This window comes from Amaranthus tricolor, chromosome 7 (genome assembly GCF_026212465.1).
Source record: "Amaranthus tricolor cultivar Red isolate AtriRed21 chromosome 7, ASM2621246v1, whole genome shotgun sequence".
Taxonomy (NCBI): domain Eukaryota; kingdom Viridiplantae; phylum Streptophyta; class Magnoliopsida; order Caryophyllales; family Amaranthaceae; genus Amaranthus; species Amaranthus tricolor.
The window spans coordinates 17,950,611-17,973,854 of NC_080053.1; the positions used below are offsets into that span (position 1 = coordinate 17,950,611).

At 34.3% G+C, this 23,244-nt stretch overlaps 1 protein-coding gene across 1 annotated transcript; it reads left to right on the forward strand.

Moving 5' to 3' along the window:
• Positions 1–11,776: 11,776 nt before the first annotated feature.
• LOC130817880 (uncharacterized) lies at positions 11,777–21,471 on the forward strand. Its single transcript, XM_057683844.1, has 15 exons — positions 11,777–12,060; positions 12,169–12,279; positions 13,894–14,016; positions 14,812–14,871; positions 14,943–15,038; positions 15,259–15,339; positions 15,427–15,545; positions 15,697–15,798; positions 16,001–16,117; positions 16,899–16,955; positions 20,017–20,083; positions 20,375–20,428; positions 20,513–20,602; positions 20,701–20,733; positions 21,034–21,471. The coding sequence occupies exons 2-15, from the start codon at positions 12,256–12,258 to the stop codon at positions 21,154–21,156; spliced, it is 1,146 nt and encodes a 381-aa protein (XP_057539827.1). The 5' UTR covers positions 11,777–12,060; positions 12,169–12,255; the 3' UTR covers positions 21,157–21,471.
• Positions 21,472–23,244: the final 1,773 nt, after the last annotated feature.

Below are 23,244 nucleotides of genomic sequence, written 5' to 3' on the forward strand. Positions count from 1 at the left end.
TTCAAGAAGACCGTTGAACAAAGAAAACTTTAACAAGAGTGACTTTCGCAAGGCCATGATCGCTGCATGGGGAGAGACTGAAAGTGATGATGAAACTGTTGTTCCGGAGGAGGAAGAGACAGCAAACCTGTGTCTCATGGCTACGCATGAAAACAAGGAGAGGGAATCCAAAGGAAAGCAGGTACATATCTCTAATCCATTTCCTGTCCATCTATCCAAGTTAAGTAAAAATAAATTAATAGAGTTGCTAAATGAGACACAGAATAAATTAGAAAATTGCAATGATAAGTGTCTCCAATTAGAAAAGGAGCTCAAGTTAAGCAAAGACCATGTCTCCTATATAAAAACCTTTAGATCCGATGTCCAAAACAAATTTTTCAGTTTGTTGGACCAAAACATAATTCTAAAGGAAAATATAAAGAGAATTAAAAAGGAAAATGTTATTCTCAATATTGAGTTATCGCAATACAAATTATTAGGCTTAAATAAAGAATTGAATGATGCATCTACTAAAGATTTGTGCTATGATTTTCAAAATTTAAAATTGAACCTAGAATCCAACCGTAACAATGATGATAAGCTTGAATTAAATTCAAGAGAAAAAGGGAAAATCAAAATTACTCCCAAATGGATTCAAATTCACAATGCCTAAATTATTTTAAGAATAACAAGAAGAAAAAGGCTTACGTTGATCTCCCTAGTGACAGAATTTGTTCCTTCTATGGAGGAACTAGCCATCTGAAGGACCAGTGCACCAAAAGGGAACAGTACACTGTCTCCAACAGAAATTATGTCAATAACATTCTGATTAAGAAAAATGATTCATGCAAAATCGACAAGGAACCCAAGAAAGTCTGGGTTCCTGTAACTAACCATTAATTTTTTCCAAGTCCAAGTGAGGGGTAACAACTCATGGTATCTCGACAGTGGGTGTTCCAAGCATATGACGGGTGACAAATCTAAATTTCTCTCACTTGAAGCCTATGATGGGGGAACAGTAACCTTCGGTGACAATATGAAGGGTGAGATAATCGCCAAAGAAAAAGTTGGAAGGTCATGTTCCCATGCTATCGATAATGTATTTTTAGTCGAGAATTTGAAACATAACTTACTTAGCATTTCTCAATTTTGCGATAAAGGTAACTCTGTGAACTTTACTTCTGAAAAGTGCATTATTTCTAGGAATGATACAGGAGACATCATTCTTGAGGGAATCAGAAAAGGGAACACTTATGTAGTGAACCTGGACACTGTTCCCAAAACCAGTCTAAGCATTATAGAAGACGACCCACTTCTTTAGCATAAGCGTCTAGGTCATGCTAGTTATACATTGATTAATACATTAAGATCAAAAGACCTAGTTAGAGGACTACCATCTATAAAATTCCTTAAAGATAAAATTTGTGATCCTTGTGCCAAAGGAAAACAAGTGAGGTAATCTTTTAAATCAAAGAATATTGTGACCACCACTAAACCACTTGAATTATTACATATGAATCTATGTGGACCTATGAGAACACAAAGCCGTAGTGGCAAAAGATATGTGTTTGTTATTGTTGATGATTATAGTAGATTTACTTGGACTTTATTTTTAGTTAGTAAAGATGAAGCTTTTAATGAATTTGTTTCTTTCGCTAACAAAATACAAAAATCTACCAATAATCAAATTATTCACATAAGGTCAGATCATGGTAAAGAATTTGAAAATTCAAGTTTCATGAATTATTGCAATAAATATGGATTAAGTCATAATTTTTCGGCACCAAGAACACCACAACAAAATGGTGTAGTTGAAAGAAAAAATAGAACCTTAGAGGAAATGGCTAGAACCATGTTAATTGCTAGTGGTTTACCTAGAAATTTTTGGGCTGAGACTGTTAATACTGCATGATATATTTTGAATCGTGTATTAATAAAACCAATCACTTCAAAAACACCCTAGGAATTGCTTAAAGATGTTAAACCAAATATTTCCTATTTTCGTGTGTTTGGATGCAAATGTTTTGTTCATGTGAATGGAAAACGAAATATAGGGAAGTTTGATGAAATAAGTGATGAAGCAGTGTTTCTTGGCTACTCATCACATAGTAAGGCTTACAGAGTTTATAACAAAAGAACAATGAGCGTGGAAGAATCCGTTCACATAATTTTCGATGAAACTAACTTTTTGTCAAGTGAACATGATACAAATAATTTTAAGATAGGTCTTGCAAATCTAGAACACGATGATGAAGAATTGAAAATGGAAGATCAAGGAACAACAGGTGAACAACCATTTTCAGAAGAAGCAGAAAGGCCTGATCATAATCTGGAACTGCCAGTTCAACGGGACCAGCAGACTGTTCCCAACACAGCTGTTCCCACAGACGAGCAAGTTGATCCAGTAGATGAACAGAATGTCAATCAAGCTGATTAACTAGAACATACTACTGTTCCCACAAGAGAATTTGTGCCGAAACCTTGGAAATATCAAAGTTATCATCCTCTTGATTTGATTATAAGTGATTTGAATAAAGGAACACAAAGTAGATCTCAAATGAGAAACTTTTGTGCACACTTTGCGTTCCTATCATCACTCGAGCCCAAGAATCACGAAGAAGCTCTAAAGGATTCCGAATGGATCGTAGCCATGCAAGATGAATTGAACGAATTTGAAAGAAATAAAGTATTGCACTTGGAACCCAACCCAAAACGCAAGAAGGTAATTGGCTTGAAATGGATATTTCGGAATAAGCTAGATGAGCATGGAATAATTGTGAGAAACAAAGCAAGGCTCGTGGTCAAGGGATACAATCAACAAGAAGGTATTGATTATACAGAGACAATTGCACAGGTAGCAAGGTTAGAGGCGATAAGAATCTTAATTTCTTTTGCTGCTTTTATGAACTTTAAGTTATATCAAATGGATGTGAAATGTGCTTTCTTAAATGGTTTTCTTGATGAACAAGTTTTTGTTGAACTACCCCCAAGCTTTGAAAATACCTCTTGTCTTGATCATGTCTATAAGTTTGATAAAGCTCTTTATGGCTTAAAAAAAGCTCCTAGGCAATGGTATGAAAGATTATCAAAGTTTTTGATTCAAAATGACTTTGTAAGAGGCAAAATTGACAAAACCTTATTCTTTAAGAATAGAGGTTCGGATATTTTAGTTGTTCAAATATATGTTGATGATATTATTTTTGGAGCCACCAATGAACTGTTGTGTAAAGAATTTGCTAACCTAATGAGTAATGAATTTGAAATGAGTATGATGGGAGAACTAAATTTCTTTATTCACCAACAAAAATTTGCTAAACTTCCTTGGGTTACAAATTAAACAAACAGCTAATGATATCTTTATTCACCAACAAAAATATATAAAAGAACTTCTCAAGAAATATGGCTTGAATAATGCTAAAATCAATAATACACCTATGGCTACAAATGTTAGATTAGATGAAGACCCAAATGGAACAAATATTGATCAAACTATGTATAGAGGCATGATTGGCTCTTTATTATATCTAACTGCTAGTAGACCCGATATTGCTTTCAGTGTTGGCTTATGTGCTAGATTTCAATCCAATCCTAAAGAATCACATCTTACTGCAGTAAAACGAATTTTAAGATATCTGAAAGGAACAGATGACTTGTCCCTATTTTACCCTAAAAGTGATGTCTATGATTTGAAAGGTTTTAGTGATGCAGATTATGCAGGAGATCTTGTGAGTAGAAAAATTACTTTAGGTATGGTACAATTTCTAGGCTCATGTTTAGTTTCAAGGTGTTCCAAGAAACAAAACACCGTTGCATTGTCCACTGCCGAAGCTGAATATGTAGCAGCAGCAGCTTGCTGTTCCCAAATGCTTTGGATAAAACAACAGCTAAGAGATTTCGGTATTAAGTTTGAATGTGTTCCTATTTACTGTGATAATACCAGTGCCATATGCATATCTAAAGATCCAGTGCATTATTCACGAGTAAAACACATTCACATTAGGCATCATTTTCTTAAGGACAATGTTGAAAATAAAATATTATTGTAAAGCATGTAAACACTAACGAGCAAATAGCTGATATCATGACTAAACCGCTTCCAAGGGAACAACATGAGAAAATGAGATTAGAACTTGGCATGATCAAGCTGCATTGACATGAGTGACAAATGTGATCCTTAAAGACAAAATGAAAATTGAAAAGGTCGATCAACCACAAAAATCTTGATTGAAAAATCAGTTATCGAAAGGATCAGGTACGCACTATTTAAAAGTATATACTGTGAATGCTCTTATGATTGCATGCTTAGTTTGATCAGACTATAGTAGCATAAAATTTCCATTTATTTTATTCTTATAAAATTTCATATTATTCAATTTAAAATTTCATAATATTATTCACTAAATCTGTCTGTTTCCATTTCACACTCGATGTCCATATGCATAAATTAAATAAGAAACATGAAACACCTAAACATACATCCCCTCACATTCATTATATACACTCTCACACGTCAAGCCCTAAACCCTTCATCTTCAATTGCAATCAACTCTCAATCCCAAAATCATCTTCATCTTCTTACATTTTCTGCAAATTTCACTCCACCAACTCACAAAATCACCATGAGAACTAAGAGCCGTACACCCAAGATGAAACAACCCAAACCTTTAAGAATTGTTCACCCAAAACCTTTATTAACTGCTCAAGAGTCATCCTCGAAAGAACAGCAGGACACTCCTGGTGGCTCTAAAAGGCAAGCAAGGAACAAGAGAAAAAGACCATCCACTTCAAAGAAATCATCTTCAGCAAAGAGGGCAAAAGTTGATGTTCACTTGAACGCTGAAGAAGTATCAAAAGAAATGATGGTTGGGTTTGGACTAGACAAACAATGGTATGACTCAACCTTTTTCCCTCAGTTACACACTATATTACAAACTCAGTCTTGGGAATCTTTGATCGCAGAATATTGCTGCAATCCAATATACCCAAAACTGATGCGTGTGTTTGTCTTGAATTTTTCTCTTAACCATGGTGTTTGTTCGAGTTCTGTTAAAGAAGTTAAAATAGAGTTCAACAGTCAGAAATTGGGAGAGTGGATAGGTGTGCCCGCAAATGGATTTGATGTTTATTATGTTGGATCAAAAATAACTTTCTTTGAAATAGATGAAAAGGGTGTATGGAAATTTTTAGGGATCACTGAAAAACGAGGGAAGGTCAGCCATAATGCACTGTCCCCTCTACACAAATTGTTGTATAACATTGCTCGTAAATTTGTTTTGCCGCGAAATTCCAAACGCAGTGAAGTAAGTCTGCGAGATGCAACCCTGATTTACTGCATGGCTAACAATATTAAAATTAATTTTCCCTCTTAAATGATCTCTCATTGAAGTGAATGTATCTCAAAAGGTTGTGTGATACGGTATGGAGGTTTGTTGACTTGGATTTTTAGGAAGATGGGTGTTCCACTGGAAGGTCAAAACTTTCCCATGGGTCCGATTAATATGATAGGTGCCAAGTGCTTAAGTAACTTACACCTTAAATTGAATGAGAATGGGACCCTTGAGAACGTTGTTGAAACAATCAATGTTAATTCTGATAATGAGAAGGAAACAGAAAAAGGAGAGGTTGAAATGGAGGAACAGGAGGAGGAAGGATCTGGAAATAAGGAACAAGAGACTGTTCCTTCTGCCACTGAGAAGGCAGAAGAACATTCTGATAAGGAAAAGGAGGACATTGGTGTCAGCAAGGAGGAGGTATCTGTGCCTACTATGAAGCAGCCTTGCTCAACCTCAAGGAAGAGCAGAAGGCTTGCTGCCAAAGGGAAAAGACCTGTAGTTGTTCTTGATGATGACTCTGTGGCTGAACCAAGTTATCCCCCCTCACCAAAGCCAACCACTCCATCATCCCATCATTTCCCATCACCACCACCATCACCAATACCAACTTCACCACCACCTGTTCACACATCTCCACACCAAGGCTTTGACCAGACAACGGTTCCTACAGCTCCTTTACTCTCCATTCTCCTCAAACTTGATGAATTGCAGGCTCGCTTCTTTACATTTCAAGATGAAGTTCGTGTTTCCTTAGCCTCTCTAACTGACCAGATGACTCAAATGGAGGCTCGTATGGGTGCTAAATTGGATACAGTGGAGGTGGAAACAGAATATATAGATGATGAAGCTCCTGCATCCTAATTCTTCCTGATACTTTTCAATATCTTTTATGTGTTGTAATCATAACTTTCTTCAAACTTTTGTCTTGGTACCAGCTGGGGTACTGTTTATCTAATTCATACTATCAACTACATTTTCTTTGTGCTACTAATTGCTTGTGAAGATTAATCATTGTTGATCATGTTTGCATTCATTGGTACTTGCTTTTAATTTTTGCATCCTTATTCTCTCTTTGAATATATCTATATGGTTAGTGCTGTGGTTTGATTGCTCTAATTCTTTTTGAATGATGTCAAAAGAGGGAATATTTGGCACAAACTTAAAGAATGCTTGAGTATGCTTAGTCTATATCTACATCTATTTATGTTGGACATTAGGATTGAGGTTATGATTCATAATTCATAATCTAAGGCTATTTGGCTGTGTGCTGTAGCTGATTGTTTATTGTTTGCTGTTGTTGTCTGTTTTTGTGATTGTCAAGTATAGTTAACCTTTTGTTAACTTTACATGCTCTGATGCTTGCTTTGATATAATCTGATCTACATGTTCAAATGTTATGATTAAGATGAACTGCTTTACATGTTCAGATCATCTATTCTGTTTTGATGAACTAATTTGTTTTTAAGGTCTGACTTTTGAGCTCTGATTGTTTGCTCTAAATTCTACTAGAACTACTGCTTATGTTCTATGCTGAAATTGTATGCTAAAATAAAATTGATAAATTGATTCAGGTTTGTTGTGTTTATTCTTAGAGTAATTTGTTTCATGATATACTTGGTAAATTATATTTACTAAGTTATGAAGAGTTGTTTTAATCTCTAACATGCTCTTCGATATTGGTTTTACTCTACTTTGGTTTAAGTTTGTTTAAAAGTTTGTCATCATCAAAAGGGGAAATTTGTTGGACCTCTTGAGTTTTGATGATGACTACACTGTATTTAAACAAATATGTTTTTAAGAGATTATGTGCAGGTCGATATCCGGTCATAATTATGATCGTTGATAGTACCTATGGCTTGGTTCATGGAAATGTACGTGTCAAAAGGATCCAAGAGATGTTAGAAGAGTATATCGCTTGGGATATAAAATTGAGACAGGAGGTCTACTGTTCCCAAGTTGGATTCTCTAGCAAAACTAGAATTCAGAGACAGTTCACTGTTCCTAACTGGAGTCAGCCTACGTCCACTGAAAATTCTGATTTCTATTTAATTATTATTTTTAGTTGATGTATTAAATAAAGTTAATTTGTTGCAATTATAATTTATTAAAGTTAATTGGAAAAATGTTTTCCAAAATGATTTTTCGTATTTACTTAGCATTATTTTAGGATCTATATTTAGTAAATATTGGATTTGCTAAATATAGGAACAACTGTTGTTGAAAAAGTCTTAGCTATTATTATTTTTTTTAACCGGTCTTAATATTAGAAAATAGGTTATCGTTCCTATAATTAGTTAGCAAGTAACCATCCCTATTTTTAGTAAGCCTAACCGTTTCTATAATTAGCATAAAGTTCCAGCAGTTATTACAGGAACAGGAACTGCTGTTGAAGAAACTGCTGCTTAAGGGAACAGAACCTATTATTGGTAAATGAGAACAACGGTTATTGTTGTTATAACCGTGTACTTGATTTAATCAAGTCTTGGGGAAATAACCGTCTGTTAGTTTAATCCACATTATTCCCATGATCATTTTGATAAGGAATAATGGATTGAATTTGATAGCTTTGAGTGAAGCTAGTGTGGAGTTTAGCTTTTAGTGAAGCTAAGGTTGTTGCTTTGAGTAAAGCAATTTGAGAGAGAAGAGTTGGCCTATTTGATTCGTTTCGAGTGAAGTAAGGTGTTTATTGTAATTGTAACTAATTGCCTTAAACATAGTGGAGTATTTAGAAATCCCGAGGGGTCGTGGTTTTTCCTTCTAATTAGGCCTAGAAGGTTTCCACGTAAAAATCGTTTGTCTCTTTTTATTATTTTGTTCTAAGTTTAAGCTTTATTTATCTTATTCAATTCCGCGAAAACAGGGCAAAAACGCTTAAACTAGTAACAACAACAATTCACCCCCCTCTTGTTGCTGTTCTCGTTCCTAATTGAGTCTACACCGAGTATGGCATCGCATACATTTTTCTCTATATGCATACGTCAAGACAATGCCTAACCTGTAGATCTCTCCAAAATGGAAGCTTCCAAAAGATTGATTCTTTTTTCCATAATCGGTCTTCACCCCCTTGCACTTGCCCTGTTTTACCAAATACAGTCTCAACTCCTATAACCTGTTATTAAATCTCATAACCGGTCAACGGTCGACGAGCTACACGTTCCTCAACCTCCCCATTGAACATCTTCTTCTTCTTACGATATTGGTGATCTCGTGGGAGGAACTTTCGATGGTGCATGATTACATGTTTGCACTTAGGAATCCACGTGGATTCCATGTCATCAATACATATTGGGCATGCTTTCTTCCCTTTATTCTTATACCCCGATAAGTTGCCATATGCCGGAAAATCATTAACGGTGCATAAAAGCATTGCACGCAAGGTGAACTCCTCATTAGCATATGCATCAAACACTGAAACGCCTTCATCCCACATCTTTCTCAAATCCTCAACGAGAGGTGCAAGATATATATCTATGTCATTGCCAGGTTGTTTAGGACCCGAGATAAAAAGCGAAAGCATAATGTGCTTCATACACAACCAAGGTGGCAAATTATAGATCACTAGCAGTACCGGCCAAGTACTATGTTGAGAACTAAGATTGCCGAATGGGTTCATTCCATTCGTACACAGTCCAAGCCTTAAATTACGAACCTCATCCCCAAAGTCTTATGCAACCTATCAATACTCTTCCACTCCGGAGAATCAGATGGATGTGTGAGCAAGTGACCTTTCTTCACCCTATCTGCATGCCACCTCAAATTTAACGTATATTTCTTTATAGAAATCAAGCGCTAGAATCTAGGTATTATTGGAAGATACCACAATACCTTACCCGGGGGCCCTTTAGCATCCCGAGCCTCTTTACGCTTGTAGCGCGATAACCCACACCTAGGACACTCTTCCAAGTTCTCGTTTTCATTCCAATACAACACACAATCATTCGGACAGACATGAATCTTCTAGTACTCTAAGCCGAAAGGACACATGAGCTTTTTGGCATAATATGTCGACTTTGGAAGTTTATTTCCCTCAGGAAGCATCTCACCTAACGTTTCTAATAACATTGTGAAACTAGCGTCACTTCAATTGAACTTTTTCTTAATGTTGAAAATTGTCAACACTGCTGTTAGTTTGGTGAACTTTGTACATCCAGGGTACAAAGGCTTTTGAGAAGCCTCTGCTAACAAGTCAAAAGCACGAGGACGTTTTCCTAACTCATCCTCAAATCCCTCCATCATCTCATCAACACGATCCACATCCTCATCGACATTCTCTTCATCTGTCTCATACCCATCAACATGATCTACTACATTCTCATTGACATCGACCACATTATTGACGTCCTCAACAACACTTTTCTCTTTGTAAACTCCCTCCTCACCATGCCAAACCCAAACATGATATTGAGGCCTAAACCCACGTCGAAGTATGTGCTCCCTAAGGATATCAACACTATCTACCTTTGATACATTGCCACAAGTGACACATGGACAATAAAAACCAACTCCCCCCGTCCTAACTTGATGTTCAACTGCAATACTACAAAATTCTAATACGCCATCAATAAATTCCGATGATTCAATGCTTCCATACATCCAAGAACGATCTTTTGTCATCCTAATTAGTGTGATTAATTAATTCAAAACAAAATTAATACACAAACTTTTAAACATATATACTTATTTATAACAAACATATTTAACCCTAAAAATATATACTTATTTATACCAACTCTATTTAACCCTAAATATACATACTTCATATTCTAATTCTATACTTCATACTTCAATATTAAGCACTACATTGTAAATAAAATCATATTCTAATTCTAAAAGTTAAAGACATAACTATAACAACAAACTACATTTTTAACAAATTACACAAATATTTAACAAACTAATAACATAAACTTGAATAATGTAAAATTCACAAATAATTTGATACGTTTAGCACTAAATTACTAAATTACATGTTAAACAACAAAGATATGAACTTGCAAATTAGTAAAATAAATATAAATACCTTGATTTCGTGGGTTATGTTATCTACAACGAAAAATAGAGAAACAAAATTAGTATACAAACAGTTGCCCTAATTTTCGAGTGTTTTCATGAATATCTTGCAAAACTTAAATGCTTAACAAATTAAAAAGAGAAAAAAATACCTTAATGTCGTGGGTTTTGAAGATGAACAAGACCAAATTTCGTGGGTTTATGAACCAAGAAGATGAAGAACAAGTTTGAAGAAACAATCAATCGCTCAGTTTTTCGAGTGCTTTTCAATGGTGGGTTTGAAACAGATTTTGAAGATGAAGAATTTATGATTTTTAGAAGAAGATGAAGATGAAGAATGAAACGTTGAATGGCGAAAATGGTGGGTTTGCTTGAGAGAATACAACAGTAGCAGTTAGTATATTTGTGAAATGAATTAATGGCGGGTTTTAATTTTGTGAAATAGAAGAGTATATTTGCTGCGGGCCCTTCGAATAACCGTAGCAATTTAGATTAAGCAAATTCCTGAAGAATTATTTGCTGCGGGCCTTACAATAACCGCAGCAATTGACGAATATTTTTTTGTTATTTGCTGCGGGCCTATTGAAAACCGCAACAATTCATGTTATTTGCTGCGGGTTGCTGGATAACCGCAGCATTTGTTGAATTTATTTTTTTTAATTGTTTTTCATATTTATTGCTGCGTATGTTAAAAACCACAGTAAATGATTAGCAACAAATACGTTTTTTTCCACGAGTGATACTAATACACCATAATTATAAACTGAAATAATAAATACTAGTACACCTCAATTATAAAGTGAAGTTTAAAAAATAAGATCTATAGACTTAAAAAAATTAGCAACTAGCAAACTCTAACGGAACTAATTGAAAAATAAAAATAATCAACAAAATTTATTGATGTAAAATCAATAAAAAATTAACTGAAATTTCTAATATAAAGAACTATAGACTGAAATAAAAAAAGACTATACTAATACAGACTGAAAATGAAAAAAATCAACAAAAGATCATTGATGAAAAATCAACAAAAAAAATCAAAAATAACTCGAAGAAAAGATTTCAAAAATCAAAAAACAAAAAATTTCAAAGTTATGTTAAATAGGATAATTGGAAGGTTGAACTATTCAATCAAAAATTCATTTTGTTATGAGTCCCCATAAAGTCCGTAATCTCGACTATGGCCTAAAATTAGAAGTACGTGATTAGTGGGGGAACTTTGCAATGAACCAATAACATTGTGGTGGCCCCATTATCATTCATACTACACAAACTTTTCAACCATTTTGATCAAATATCTTAAGATACAATTTTCCATGTATTTATAATTATATTAATTTATTTATCTACTGGTTTTATCTAGTAGTTAGAAACTACCAAAATTTTCTGTTATAAAGATTGTGTATTCTACAATTTTGCACCCAAACTAACCAACAATATTTTATAAAATATTTAAATAAAACACCGTGAATAAAAATTCAACTTTTGTTGTTTAGGAAAAAGATAAAATCATCGTTCTTGATTGAATTTCCTTTATTATTGGGTTAAATATAAAGATCATTACCCTTGTTCTACATTTCTTAATTTCTATCCCCTTTATCTTTTCATTTATTTCACATTTATTGTTGAGATTTAATTAATAATTCATTTAATATCATATTTAAGTTTACAACCTTAACCTTGACCTTTCTTCACAATTATCTAATCTTCCATCTTCCTTCTAAAATATAATAATCAGGTGGGTATAAAGTTTTAATCTTTTTCATAATTATGTTTCCGGAATTTTTCTGTCATTAGTTTAATTTTTAATCAGTTTTAATTTGATTAAATTATGCATTAATTTCAGGGCAACTTTCCCCTATTTTGAAGGGGGGAAGAAAGATTTGTTTTTCTTCTAAAAGTTATGATGTTATAATTAGAGAGAATTTGTTAGATGTCAGACATGGCTGCGAAGAATGTAAGTACTTATTTAATTTTTTAGGTTTCTTTTTTTATTTTATTAATTTCTAGATGTAGTACAATAAAAATCCTATCTTTGAATTTTATTTTATTTTTTTTGCATTTTTAAACCTAAACTGTGCTGAACTGTCAACATCTGCATGTGGGTACGAAATATTTCTGCTCATGTGTATTTTAAGAGTGATTTACTAATTCTTTATCTACTTGTTCTTGTTACATGTTATATTATAGAAATACTAATATGCTTCATCATTTGAATGAGTAGTTTTCATGTATTTCTTAGTCCTATTAGATTAGAATAGGAGAATGGAGATGATTTTTATTATTGGTTCACTGGATGATGTATCTTTTAATTGAAATCACTGAATATATCATTGATTTAGTTGGCACATCACTAGTGTATGCGTTACTGATAGAACATATAACATATATTGGGGGCATCAGCATATGTTTTATACTATGAATGTTAAAGGTACTAATTCAACCAAAAACTTAAGTTGATAGTTGACGCTCTATCGGTTATAACATTAATATGACTTATTTATAATCCTTGAGATGAGAGGAGCTAACTCGAGTTGAGGAGCTCCCTTCGATCGCGACTTCCTCTTGATGAGGGTATTGTTACTTTCTTTCCCACCCTCCCTAGACCTTGCTCATTGGTATAATGATGATGATAAATTTCACTTCTTCATTTTGTAATTAGGCTAATGTTGTTCTTTAATGTTTCCAATTGTTTACAAAGCAATATAATACAAGTAGTAAAGAGGAGTAGCACTGGTTTATTATAATCCTTACGGCCCGTTTGGTAATCGGTACTAAATGGTGGGAATAAGAATAATTTGTAATGTAATCTTCATGATGTGTATCATGTCATTCCCATAGCAATGAGCAGTTAATCATAAAAAAGTTTTTTCTTCATAATTTTCCATTACCACCTAATACCACATGTTTTGTAAAGAAAATGAGATTGTTGAAGGATTATAACCATGACCATTAAACTGGTGAGGAGATATTCCTTTCAAAATTACACTAACTTTCAATTACCATTCTCACCATTTAATACTGATTACCACACGGTCCATTAATACAATGTCCCATTACTCGTTAATTCTTCAACGTTTGCATGACAGAATTCTGTTTTATGATATGTGAGAGAGGTGTAAACTGTAGACCAAGTATTAGATTGATTCATCAGTTTATTATGAAGTAACAACTAGTTTTACTTGCGAGACTAGTCAAAACGATCATGTTTTGCCAATGAATCATTTCATTTCTATTCAGAGGTTTCATATGCTTCTGTGATGTTCATCTGTAGTGTCTGCAGATTCAGTGAAATCTTGATGACTTGGTTTGCGAGTGTGCGTTGGATTGTGTATTTGTATTACTCAGAATTCATGAATCTTGTGTATTGGCATGAATTAGTACTGCATAACTAAATTCCTTTTCTGTGTTCCGAAACCTTGGTGATCAGAAAATTTTGGAAAATTATTTGCGTTGATGTAATCTTTCTTCAGATGTCGATATTAATTCAGGTTTTTAATAGGATGTTCAAATTAGTTTTCATTCTCAAGTATTTGTCAGAATGATGATACTATGATATTTTCAATGCCAGATTGCTGTATTTTCTGAAATAAAAGGTCGAAGATCATGGGTTTGCAGTGTTTTTCAAGCAGTTTTTGTTGTAATCTTAATCTACTTGATAGGAAGTGTTTTCATTTTACCAGTTTACAGACAGGTATGCTCTGTGCTCGACCAATAGTACATAATTGTATTGTATTTTAAGTCGAAGTTATAAGTGGTGTTACTATAATAACAACAGGAATGTCACAGCCTTAATCTCAAAAGATCTTTTCTAAAAGCCCAATATTTTGATTGAGTAATGCCATTTGTGCTAAAGTTACACTACAAGTATTTGAGGCCTCCACTTTGAGTGATTTCTTTTTCTAGCTTTATAGTGCCTCTCGATATCCCATTTGTGCTAAAGTTACACTCCATGTACTTTGACTTACTCCGACTTAACTTAACACCTCGTCACTCCAACTCCTTTGTAGTAACTTAGCATTTATCCCCCTCCCTGGTCTCCTTGTATTGATTGAGTTATCTCATCTAGGATCATTGCAAAAAGAAAGTGGCTTAAAACCGAGCCTTGATGAAGGCAAATTGGATTGAAAACTCCCCTGCACATGTCATAACATTCGTCTTATCTTTTCGATACATTTCTTGCACTATATTTATGTATTTCTTGGAAAAATTCTTCTTTTTCCTTGCCCATCAAAGTATTTCTCTTGGTACCTTATCGTATGCTTGTTTCAAGTCATTGAAAACCATGTGCAAGTCTCTTTTTCTTACGCTATAGTATTCCATCATTTGTCTCAATTGCTTCCATTGTAGATGTCTCTGACATAAATTTTAATTGATTCTCTAATATGGATTGCTTCAATTTGTCTCAATAAGTAGTATTACTGATCCAATTTGATTGAAGAACAGATAATATGCAGCTTCACATTACTAGCCTTATCTTCTTTTGCAGGAAACTCCAAAGTTGGAATTAGCTGAACACATGGATCTATTATTGGGCAATAGTTGTGAGGTTCGTTTCCTTCTTATTCTTTTACAAAAATGAGTTCCTTATGTCTTACTCTGTTTCTTTTCCTGTTTTAGAACCATTGTAGACCTCTTGGAAGTGAATCGCTACCTCAAGCTATAGTCGCAAAGAATTCTAACTTGGAAATGCGACCACTATGGGGCTTACCAACGGTAATTGCTGTTTTTACATGTTTAATTATCTGTTAACATGTAATTGTTTGGTACGGGTGAGTGAGCGACCACATAAACTTCCATTAGAAAACACTGATTTAGGCATACATGATAATCGAGAAGTGAAATCCCGTGAATCCAAAGAGAGTGGTTTTCTGATGACTGAAAATTATATTGTGGGTGTTATAAAATATCTGACTATTTACTATTATCGAAGCAGAAAAGTAACTCCTCGAAGAATTTGCTGGCAATGTCTGTCGGGATAAAGCAAAAAAAGCTAGTTAATGAAATGGTTAGCAAGGTAATTATGATCCGCAACTGTATTTTTTCTGGCGTATTACTCAAGCACATGTTAATAACACCAGATTCTATTCTTGTGGCATTGCAGTTTCTCTCAAATGGTTTTTCCGTTATGCTTTTCCATTATGATGGTAATGTTAATGAATGGAACGAGTTTAGTTGGAATGAACGGGTCATACATATATCTGCAATCAATCAAACCAAATGGTATCACGCGTGTCTAATCATGTTTTTACATTAAGCTTTCACCGTTGGTCTCTGTACTTGCCTTCTGATCATGCCATGTGTAATGTCTTTGATAACCGATTCGTTTCTTATTGTTGTCTGACTTTGCTCAGGTCTTTTTCTAATGACGTAGGTGGTTTGCAAAGCGGTTCATGCACCCAGATATAGTTGCTGCCTATGAATATGTTTTTCTCTGGGATGAAGATCTTGGAGTAGAAAATTTTAATCCTTTACGGTGAGTACAGTCTTGCATATTTGCATCATGTAATATTTTTATGTTTAAAATATTTTCTTGACTTTTTTATGATTTTGTGGATGAGGTGATAATATTTGTAGTTTTTGATCATTTTCGGTGAGAATATGTTTTTTATTTTGAAAGAGTCGAGCCACGAGTGAGATATAAGTTTCTAATTTGAAGAGTGGGACAAAAATCTTAGGTATCTGTCTATTGTTAAAGAGGAGGGGCTTCAAATCTCCCAGCCTGCACTTGATGGAAACAAATCAGAGGTGCATCACCAGATTACAGCCCGTGGCAGGAGAGGAAGAATTCACAGGTTATCATTGATACTCCATTGTTTTACATTTGCATCTTGATGTGCAAAACTGGTTTTGATTGCTCATTTTCTTTTGTTCACATAAATAGCTTAGTTTTAAAAAGCGCGCCTCGCTTTGCGTCTTGTGGGCCTCAACCTCAGGCTCAGCTGAAAATGATGCAAGCCCACTACAAGAGGCATGCGCCTTAGGTGCCTCGATGCGCTTCATGCCTTGTGCACCCAGTGCGCGTCTATGTTAGGCTAGGTAAGTAACTTATGATTTTTTGTTCGAAAAAAAATAAAACTTAAAACCCAAATTTACTTGAATATGATGTTCGAAAAGCCGTTATTTTTAAGAAAAACAAAAAGAATGCGAAAAAGAAAATAACTTTGGGAATCTTTCATATTCTAATTATAATAGTTCTGTGCTAAAGTGGTCTTTATTGCAAGGATTATGAATGTTTTCAAGCTTATTGATACTAAAATATGAATATCATGTTGTTTGAAGTATTTTATTTGTTTTAAAATGGACTTTTAAGCTTTAGCCAAAATGTGCACCTAACCTACAAAAAGCTCACTGCTCACGGCTTTGCCTTGGCTTTGCGCCTAGGCTCTAAAGACCTTTTGCGCCTCGATGCGCCTTGCGCTTTTTTAAAAATAAGGTAAATAGTTAGATTGCTCTTTAACTTCATGCATCGATTATACTTTCTGCCTAAGAAATCTTTTCAGCATGAAATTTATTTGTCTTTAATATGATATGATTCATCTGTTCTTTTAATCGGAAAAGTTATATGCTCAACAGGAGAACATACAAGCATGGTGAGTGTGATGAAGACAGTAAAGCTCCTCCATGTACAGGGTAATCCTTTTTTCAGCTTCTAATTTCTAGTACCATCATGAGGCTGGAAGATTAATTTGTCTCTGCAGAGATAAAAAAAAGTATCCAACTTCATGTCTACATCACTACAATACTGGAATTGTAGCAAAATCGAAATGTTATGGTTTTAACTCAATGTTTATTTTCTAAGCATGATTAAATACTGATATGGCGGTTTAGATATATTGGGTAAATGAGGAAGGTTTAGGAGTGTATGTAGCTATGTGTGAAGTTGCTGCTGCTATCCTGTTACATTGTTGCCTCTATCTTGTTGCATGGGCATGCAAGTACATGGCTTGAGCAAGCACGAGCTTGCTACTCTCTGCGAAGATGAATTGGCTTGCTGCTCAAATGAGCAGCTTTGCTTGGACATTCACGTGGCTTGCTCGCTCAAGCTTCTCAATAGACCACTCTGCCTGATCTGTTTTAACGTAGTTTAACAAGCGTGACTCAAAATGATCACGTGTTCCTTGTTTTACATGGAGAGGTAAAATTGATTTTATTTCTTGAAGTATATATGAAACATGAAGAATTAAGAGAGGAATATTGTTGAGTAATCAAAGTGCTACAAAAGCTAGGGTTTATATTGAGTTTCTCTTGGTGCCGTCCTAGGCAATTTGAAAGAAATGGGCCCTCCCTATAAAGGTTCGAAAATAAACTTAAATGGATGTTTGGAAAATTAACAAAAATGGACCATATATATTGTAATTATCATTATAAATGTAGATGTATTATATACTTCTTAGTTGATAAAAGAACTAATCATAAATTGCATATTTTTAAGAATTTACTTCATTAACTATAATTTTCAGATATTATGGCCCTTTCTAACTTTGGGCCCTAGGCAAATGCCTACCTTGCCTATGGTCAGGAGCGGCCCTGTCTTTTGGCAACTCATGCATTTGTATGTGAAATTTAGAGACTAGTATATGTAATCTCTTATAAATACTGCCAATCATCAAAGGAATTTCCATTTTCTGAGCGAGTTTAAATGTTTTCGAGTGGTTTCCCCGAAGGATTTTCAGACCTCTCAACCGTTGTTCTAGTCCTTCAACTTTTTTCTTTTACATTTCAACTGTTCATCTTTGATTGCTCAAACTCTAATTATCAATCATTTTCTCTAACAAATCATATCAAAGCTTTGGTTAAATTGTCATGGGTTTAGGGCTTGCATTGCTTGATTGAAAACTTGGGGTTTAATTGAAGCCATGGTGATTTTCAAGTTTGATGTTGAAAATTTTGATCCGAGTGTCAACTTTGGGATGTCAATGAAGATGAAATTCAGTCTAGTCCATGATGGTTAGTAGAAGGGAATGCTTGTGAAGCAAAGAGATCACGATTGTGTTGAAAAGGAAGATTTCCATTTGATGGATTTGAAAGATCTCGTTTTGATACAACTAAGTCTCCCTAATAAAGTCTTGGATGAGCATAAGAGGGTACAACAGCCGGGGCTATGGTTGCTGCTCGAGTCATTTTATATGATAAAATCCGTCACAAATTTATTAATGTTAAGAGCACGTTTCTTGACCTCAATTTTAATCTTGATGAGTTTAATTTCACTCTTGGACTTATTTTTACCTTGAGGATTTACTCATTAAATTATTGAGTTTTATTACCATTAGAGTATAAGCATTTTAGAGTACCGTATTTATATAGTAGAAATTATATAAGCCTTGAGAAAGTAATGGCCCTTGTTACAATGCTGAATTAATTGAGAACCATTTATTCAAGAGTAATGATAACTCTCATATGTTGGTGAGGGAATTGTAGTAAAAGGTGAACTAAAGAAGAAGGGCTTGTATTGGAAACAAACATGGGATGATGGGAGCTTTAAGCGTTGATCCGTAGGTATAGTCGTATAAGAACCTGTTATGAATTATGTGACTTGAGTGCACATTTGATGAATGCATTCATGTATTACTCTTGGGTTTGGAATCCAATGGGTGTGATAATGTGGGAGATTAAGTTGTTAACTTAATGATTGTAGTGTTTAAGTGTGATTTATTGTGGAAGAGTATTCATGGAAATTATTGGTGTTAATGATGATTAATGAAGAAGTGCAAAGGGCTTTGGTAGATGCTTGCTCGAATAGAATTCTGACAGAGGAAGTCTGATGGTCGCTCGACCGAGCGAGTTTTCTTGGTTGGTCAAGCGGTCAGACAGAATGCATCCAGAAGGTGTCTGTAGCTCGCTCGACCGAGCGAGCCCTCTGTTCCGGTCGAGCGGATCCTCTGATGCGCCTAGGATGCTGTTTTTCGACCTTTCAAGTTCTTGGAGTTGTTTCATATCATTCATTATTCAATATTAATCTTGTATTCAGTGAGCAATTGACATTTATGTACTTAGTACTATATATAGAGCTCTCATACTCACCCAAACACACATCAAACACAACCCCTAAGCCAAACACATAGCCTTTTGTTTTATCTCTTACACAATTGTAATACTTCATTTGTAAGAGTATTTTATACTCCATTGATATAATATAAACAGAAACTACACACGACGGAGGACGTAGCCATCATTGGGTGAACCTCCTTAAATCTTTGTGTCTCTTTGCTTAGTTTACATTATCAAACATTGTTTTCTTCATTGTTGTTTGTATCGTTCATCTAAGTTCTTAACATCGTAACGATTTTGGCAAACATTTCAGAACCATATATGTTGGTATTTCTAAACATGAGGTTACGTTCCAAAGATTCTTGTGGAGAGAAGGCAAGATAAGGTAAGGAGGTTGCTAGTACTTCATATGGTGATTCAATGGTGCCACGGTGGTTCATAGAGATAACGACGATAATTGTCCTATTCTTCTCGATTAGGCAAGTACATGGATCGAACAAGCACAAGCTTGTTGCTGCTGCTAATGCCTGCCTTGCTTGAATGAGCAGGCTTATTGCTTTGCTTGATTGAGCATCTCCTTGCTTGACCTTTCTGTTCATTGTTAGAAAAGCATGAAAAAAAATATATAGCACTCACTAAACTAAATAACAAAATCAGGGAAGGAAACATGGAGGCTTCTGAAGATTGTTTTCATGTATTTCAGATGGATAGAAGTCATGGCTCCGGTGTTCTCACGGCCAGCATGGCGTTGTGTATGGTACATGATTCAGGTACGTCTGCCAACTTTATAGAATTAAGTTTATATCTGAAACCTCATAATGATACTTATCGGTTATCTTCTGGATAAACCCGTCAAAAAAGGTGCTGCTGAATCATTGAATATGATGTCATATTCTACCAATGTGGAATAAAAGGAAACTCAGCGTTTTTATAGCGAAATCTTACTTGTTTTTTCCTTTGGTAAACAATCCTCCAAAGTTCATCAAATCAAATGCAGGGAAGTAATTCTTCTCTTCATTAACGACATACCTCGTTTGTGTTCTTGTACTTTGTGTTTGCAGAATGACTGTATTCATGCTTGGGGTCTTGACATGTACCTTGGATATTGTGCACAGGCAAGTTCCTGAATATTTTGATATACTTTGTTTGTGCACTTTCTGCCATCATTATTTAAATTTTTTTCTATTTTTGATTCACAGGGTGATCGGATGCAAAATATTGGGGTTGTAGATGCCGAGTATGTGATCCATTACGGCCTACCTACACTAGGAGAACCGGCAGGAAAGAAGGTTAGAAATGGTTTAACGGTATTTGCACGAGGAAAATTCAATTTTCTACTTTGAAAAAATGTCTCTCAATATAACTTGCATTTCCTTTTTGTTTTCAGTTGAGCCATCATGAACTTGACAAACGGATCGAAGTAAGTGTTACTAATCAATGCTTTACTTACTAGTTTTATTTATCCCGGTACCAAAAACGCTATTCATTCGAATGTCTTCAAGAATATAGCGTGTAGCATGACTTGTACTAGCATAATAGTAGTACTTATATTAGGAGGTGTACTAAGGGATAATCCACAGACTATAAGAATTAGCCGAACTCTGACTTGAACAATTTAGTCTTTAACAATATGTAAACCGTAAGCAATGTTGAATTTCTCGAACAAAAACTATGACGGGATAATAAGCTAAAAGTGCAAGGATACCATTGTATACTTCAGGTGAGGAAACAGTCTTACAACGAGTACAAGGTATTCAGAAGACGATGGGACAAAGCTGCTGCGACGGATGAATGCTGGAAGAATCCATACCCGGAGGCCTTGTATCGGATCTTACCATATTAGATGCAGAATAAGAAAAGGTTTATACACACAGACTGAAGGACATATACAACAATGAAGTATGGTAAATACATATATATGGCTGATCTGGAAGATACTGGAAGTGGAAACACATTTTTGTACAGAGGAGTTGTATACTGCTATTCACATTATTCTATTCTTATGAGTATTCTTTGCAACTTGGCTAGAACTAGATTTGAATTATACTGCTACACGAGGCCCATATTTCTTATATCTTATGTATACAACTATACATCATATTATATGATTCTAAAACTACAATGATAATATTTTTTCAACCTTTTTGATGGTAGAAAAGTCTTATGATTTCCAAAACTATACATCAACACTAGGGTTTGGGTTTGATATCATTGCCCATTGCTTGAAGATGTAGGGCATGTTCTCTTCAAATAATTTGATAATAAAACTGAATTATAATATTTTTTTATGAACAGGTCTTGTTCTCACCGTGGGACGAACCCATACAAACAACCCATTAGTAAAAAGCATTAAAAAAAACATTAGAATGTAAATTTACACTTATACAGGAAGCAGTTTTTTTAAAATAGTTTGGACTAGCCCAATTGAAGTCGTCTCATATGAGACCGCTTCAATAGAGAATTAGTGTTTTTCTACAATGTGAGAGACGCCTCATACATAGATTACATAGTGCATTAAATGCAAATTACAAGAATTTGAGTTCCATATTTTAAAATTGTTTTACTAAGAAACGATTTCTCACCATACTAGCTCTAATCACAAACAAACGTATTGAAAATGGGTATGTAAATAAGCTCGACATTCATATAATGCTTATTGCATTTCCATGAACACATGTAATTTCATAGAACCATATAAATTAGGCTGGTTGCATAAACAATTTTCAAAGCTTTATTGAAAACCTTTTCTATTTTGTTTTTGTTTCGTGCTCTTGACTATTGTCACGGGCAAAGTTAGATTTTCAAGGGGGCAATAGGTGATGTAAAAGCGAAATCGCGTTGTTGAATGATGAATAGAATAGAAAATTTTATAGTTAAATGACCGATACACTGGCAAAAAATGATACTCGGATGAATAATGCTCTAGGAAAAACATATAGTACATATTCACTAGCAAAATAGTTATAAATAAGTTAAAAATCATAAGACACTTTGAGTGTCTTTGAAGACAAAATATTTTTAAATCATTAATTAAAAAATTATTACAACACAAAAATTTAAATCGTAAAACGCCATTACTTGAGTGCAACCACCGCATATATGCGGTCTTTTAATATTGAGCTTAGTATTGGATTTGGCATTTAAGGTTTAGAGTAGTTATTAAACTTAAGCTTTAGAATAGACCTTTTAAGGTTTGAAATATGCTTTTTAAATCATGAAATTGCCTTTTTGAGGCTTGAAATATGCCCTATATTATTTTAGTAAGCAAGTTTAGTATTAAAGTTTGATTGTCTTAGAATTGCCATTTTAAGGCTTAGAATAAATCATTTGGCTTGGATGGCATTGTGAAGTTTGTAGTAGATATTAAACTCAAGCTCTGAAATAAGCCTTTTAAGTCTTGAATTAATCTTTTAAGGGTTGAAATTGTCATTTTAAGGCTTGTAATTTGATATGTTAAATTTTAGAGTATATGTTAAACTTGAGTTCATGAACATGCCTTTTAAGGCTTGAAATAGGCCTTCTATTATATAATCACTTTATAACTATCATATTGTTAGTTATAATCTTCAAACAATACTTCCACCATTTTTTAACCATCATCATCATCAAATACCTTCATTTCCACACAATTATATTCACCATTATAATCTCTTATATTTGGGTAAGATCAGGATATCTCCTGTGTTTGCGTATCTATCATATTATCAATTATAATCATTAAGCAATACACTTCACAATTAATAAACATGTCCATCATCATTATTTAAAATTCTTCCTTTTCAAAAATCATCATCATCATCATCATTCATCACTCTCTGTAATGATCCTTAAGATTATCTATTACCATTAGTAATGGTCTTTATAAACCTTAGAGATTATCAGATCAGGCGATGAAGATGGCGGAGATCGATTTCAGTAATACTCTCTTTTC

Excerpts from the sequence above, each read along its gene's own strand:
- LOC130817880 (XM_057683844.1), top strand. The coding sequence starts at position 12,256 with ATGTCAGACATGGCTGCGAAGAAT. Across the intron at positions 14,017-14,811 it reads TTTTACCAGTTTACAGACAG|GAAACTCCAAAGTTGGAATT; the intron begins GTATGCTCTGTG and ends CTTCTTTTGCAG. Across the intron at positions 14,872-14,942 it reads TATTGGGCAATAGTTGTGAG|AACCATTGTAGACCTCTTGG; the intron begins GTTCGTTTCCTT and ends TTCCTGTTTTAG.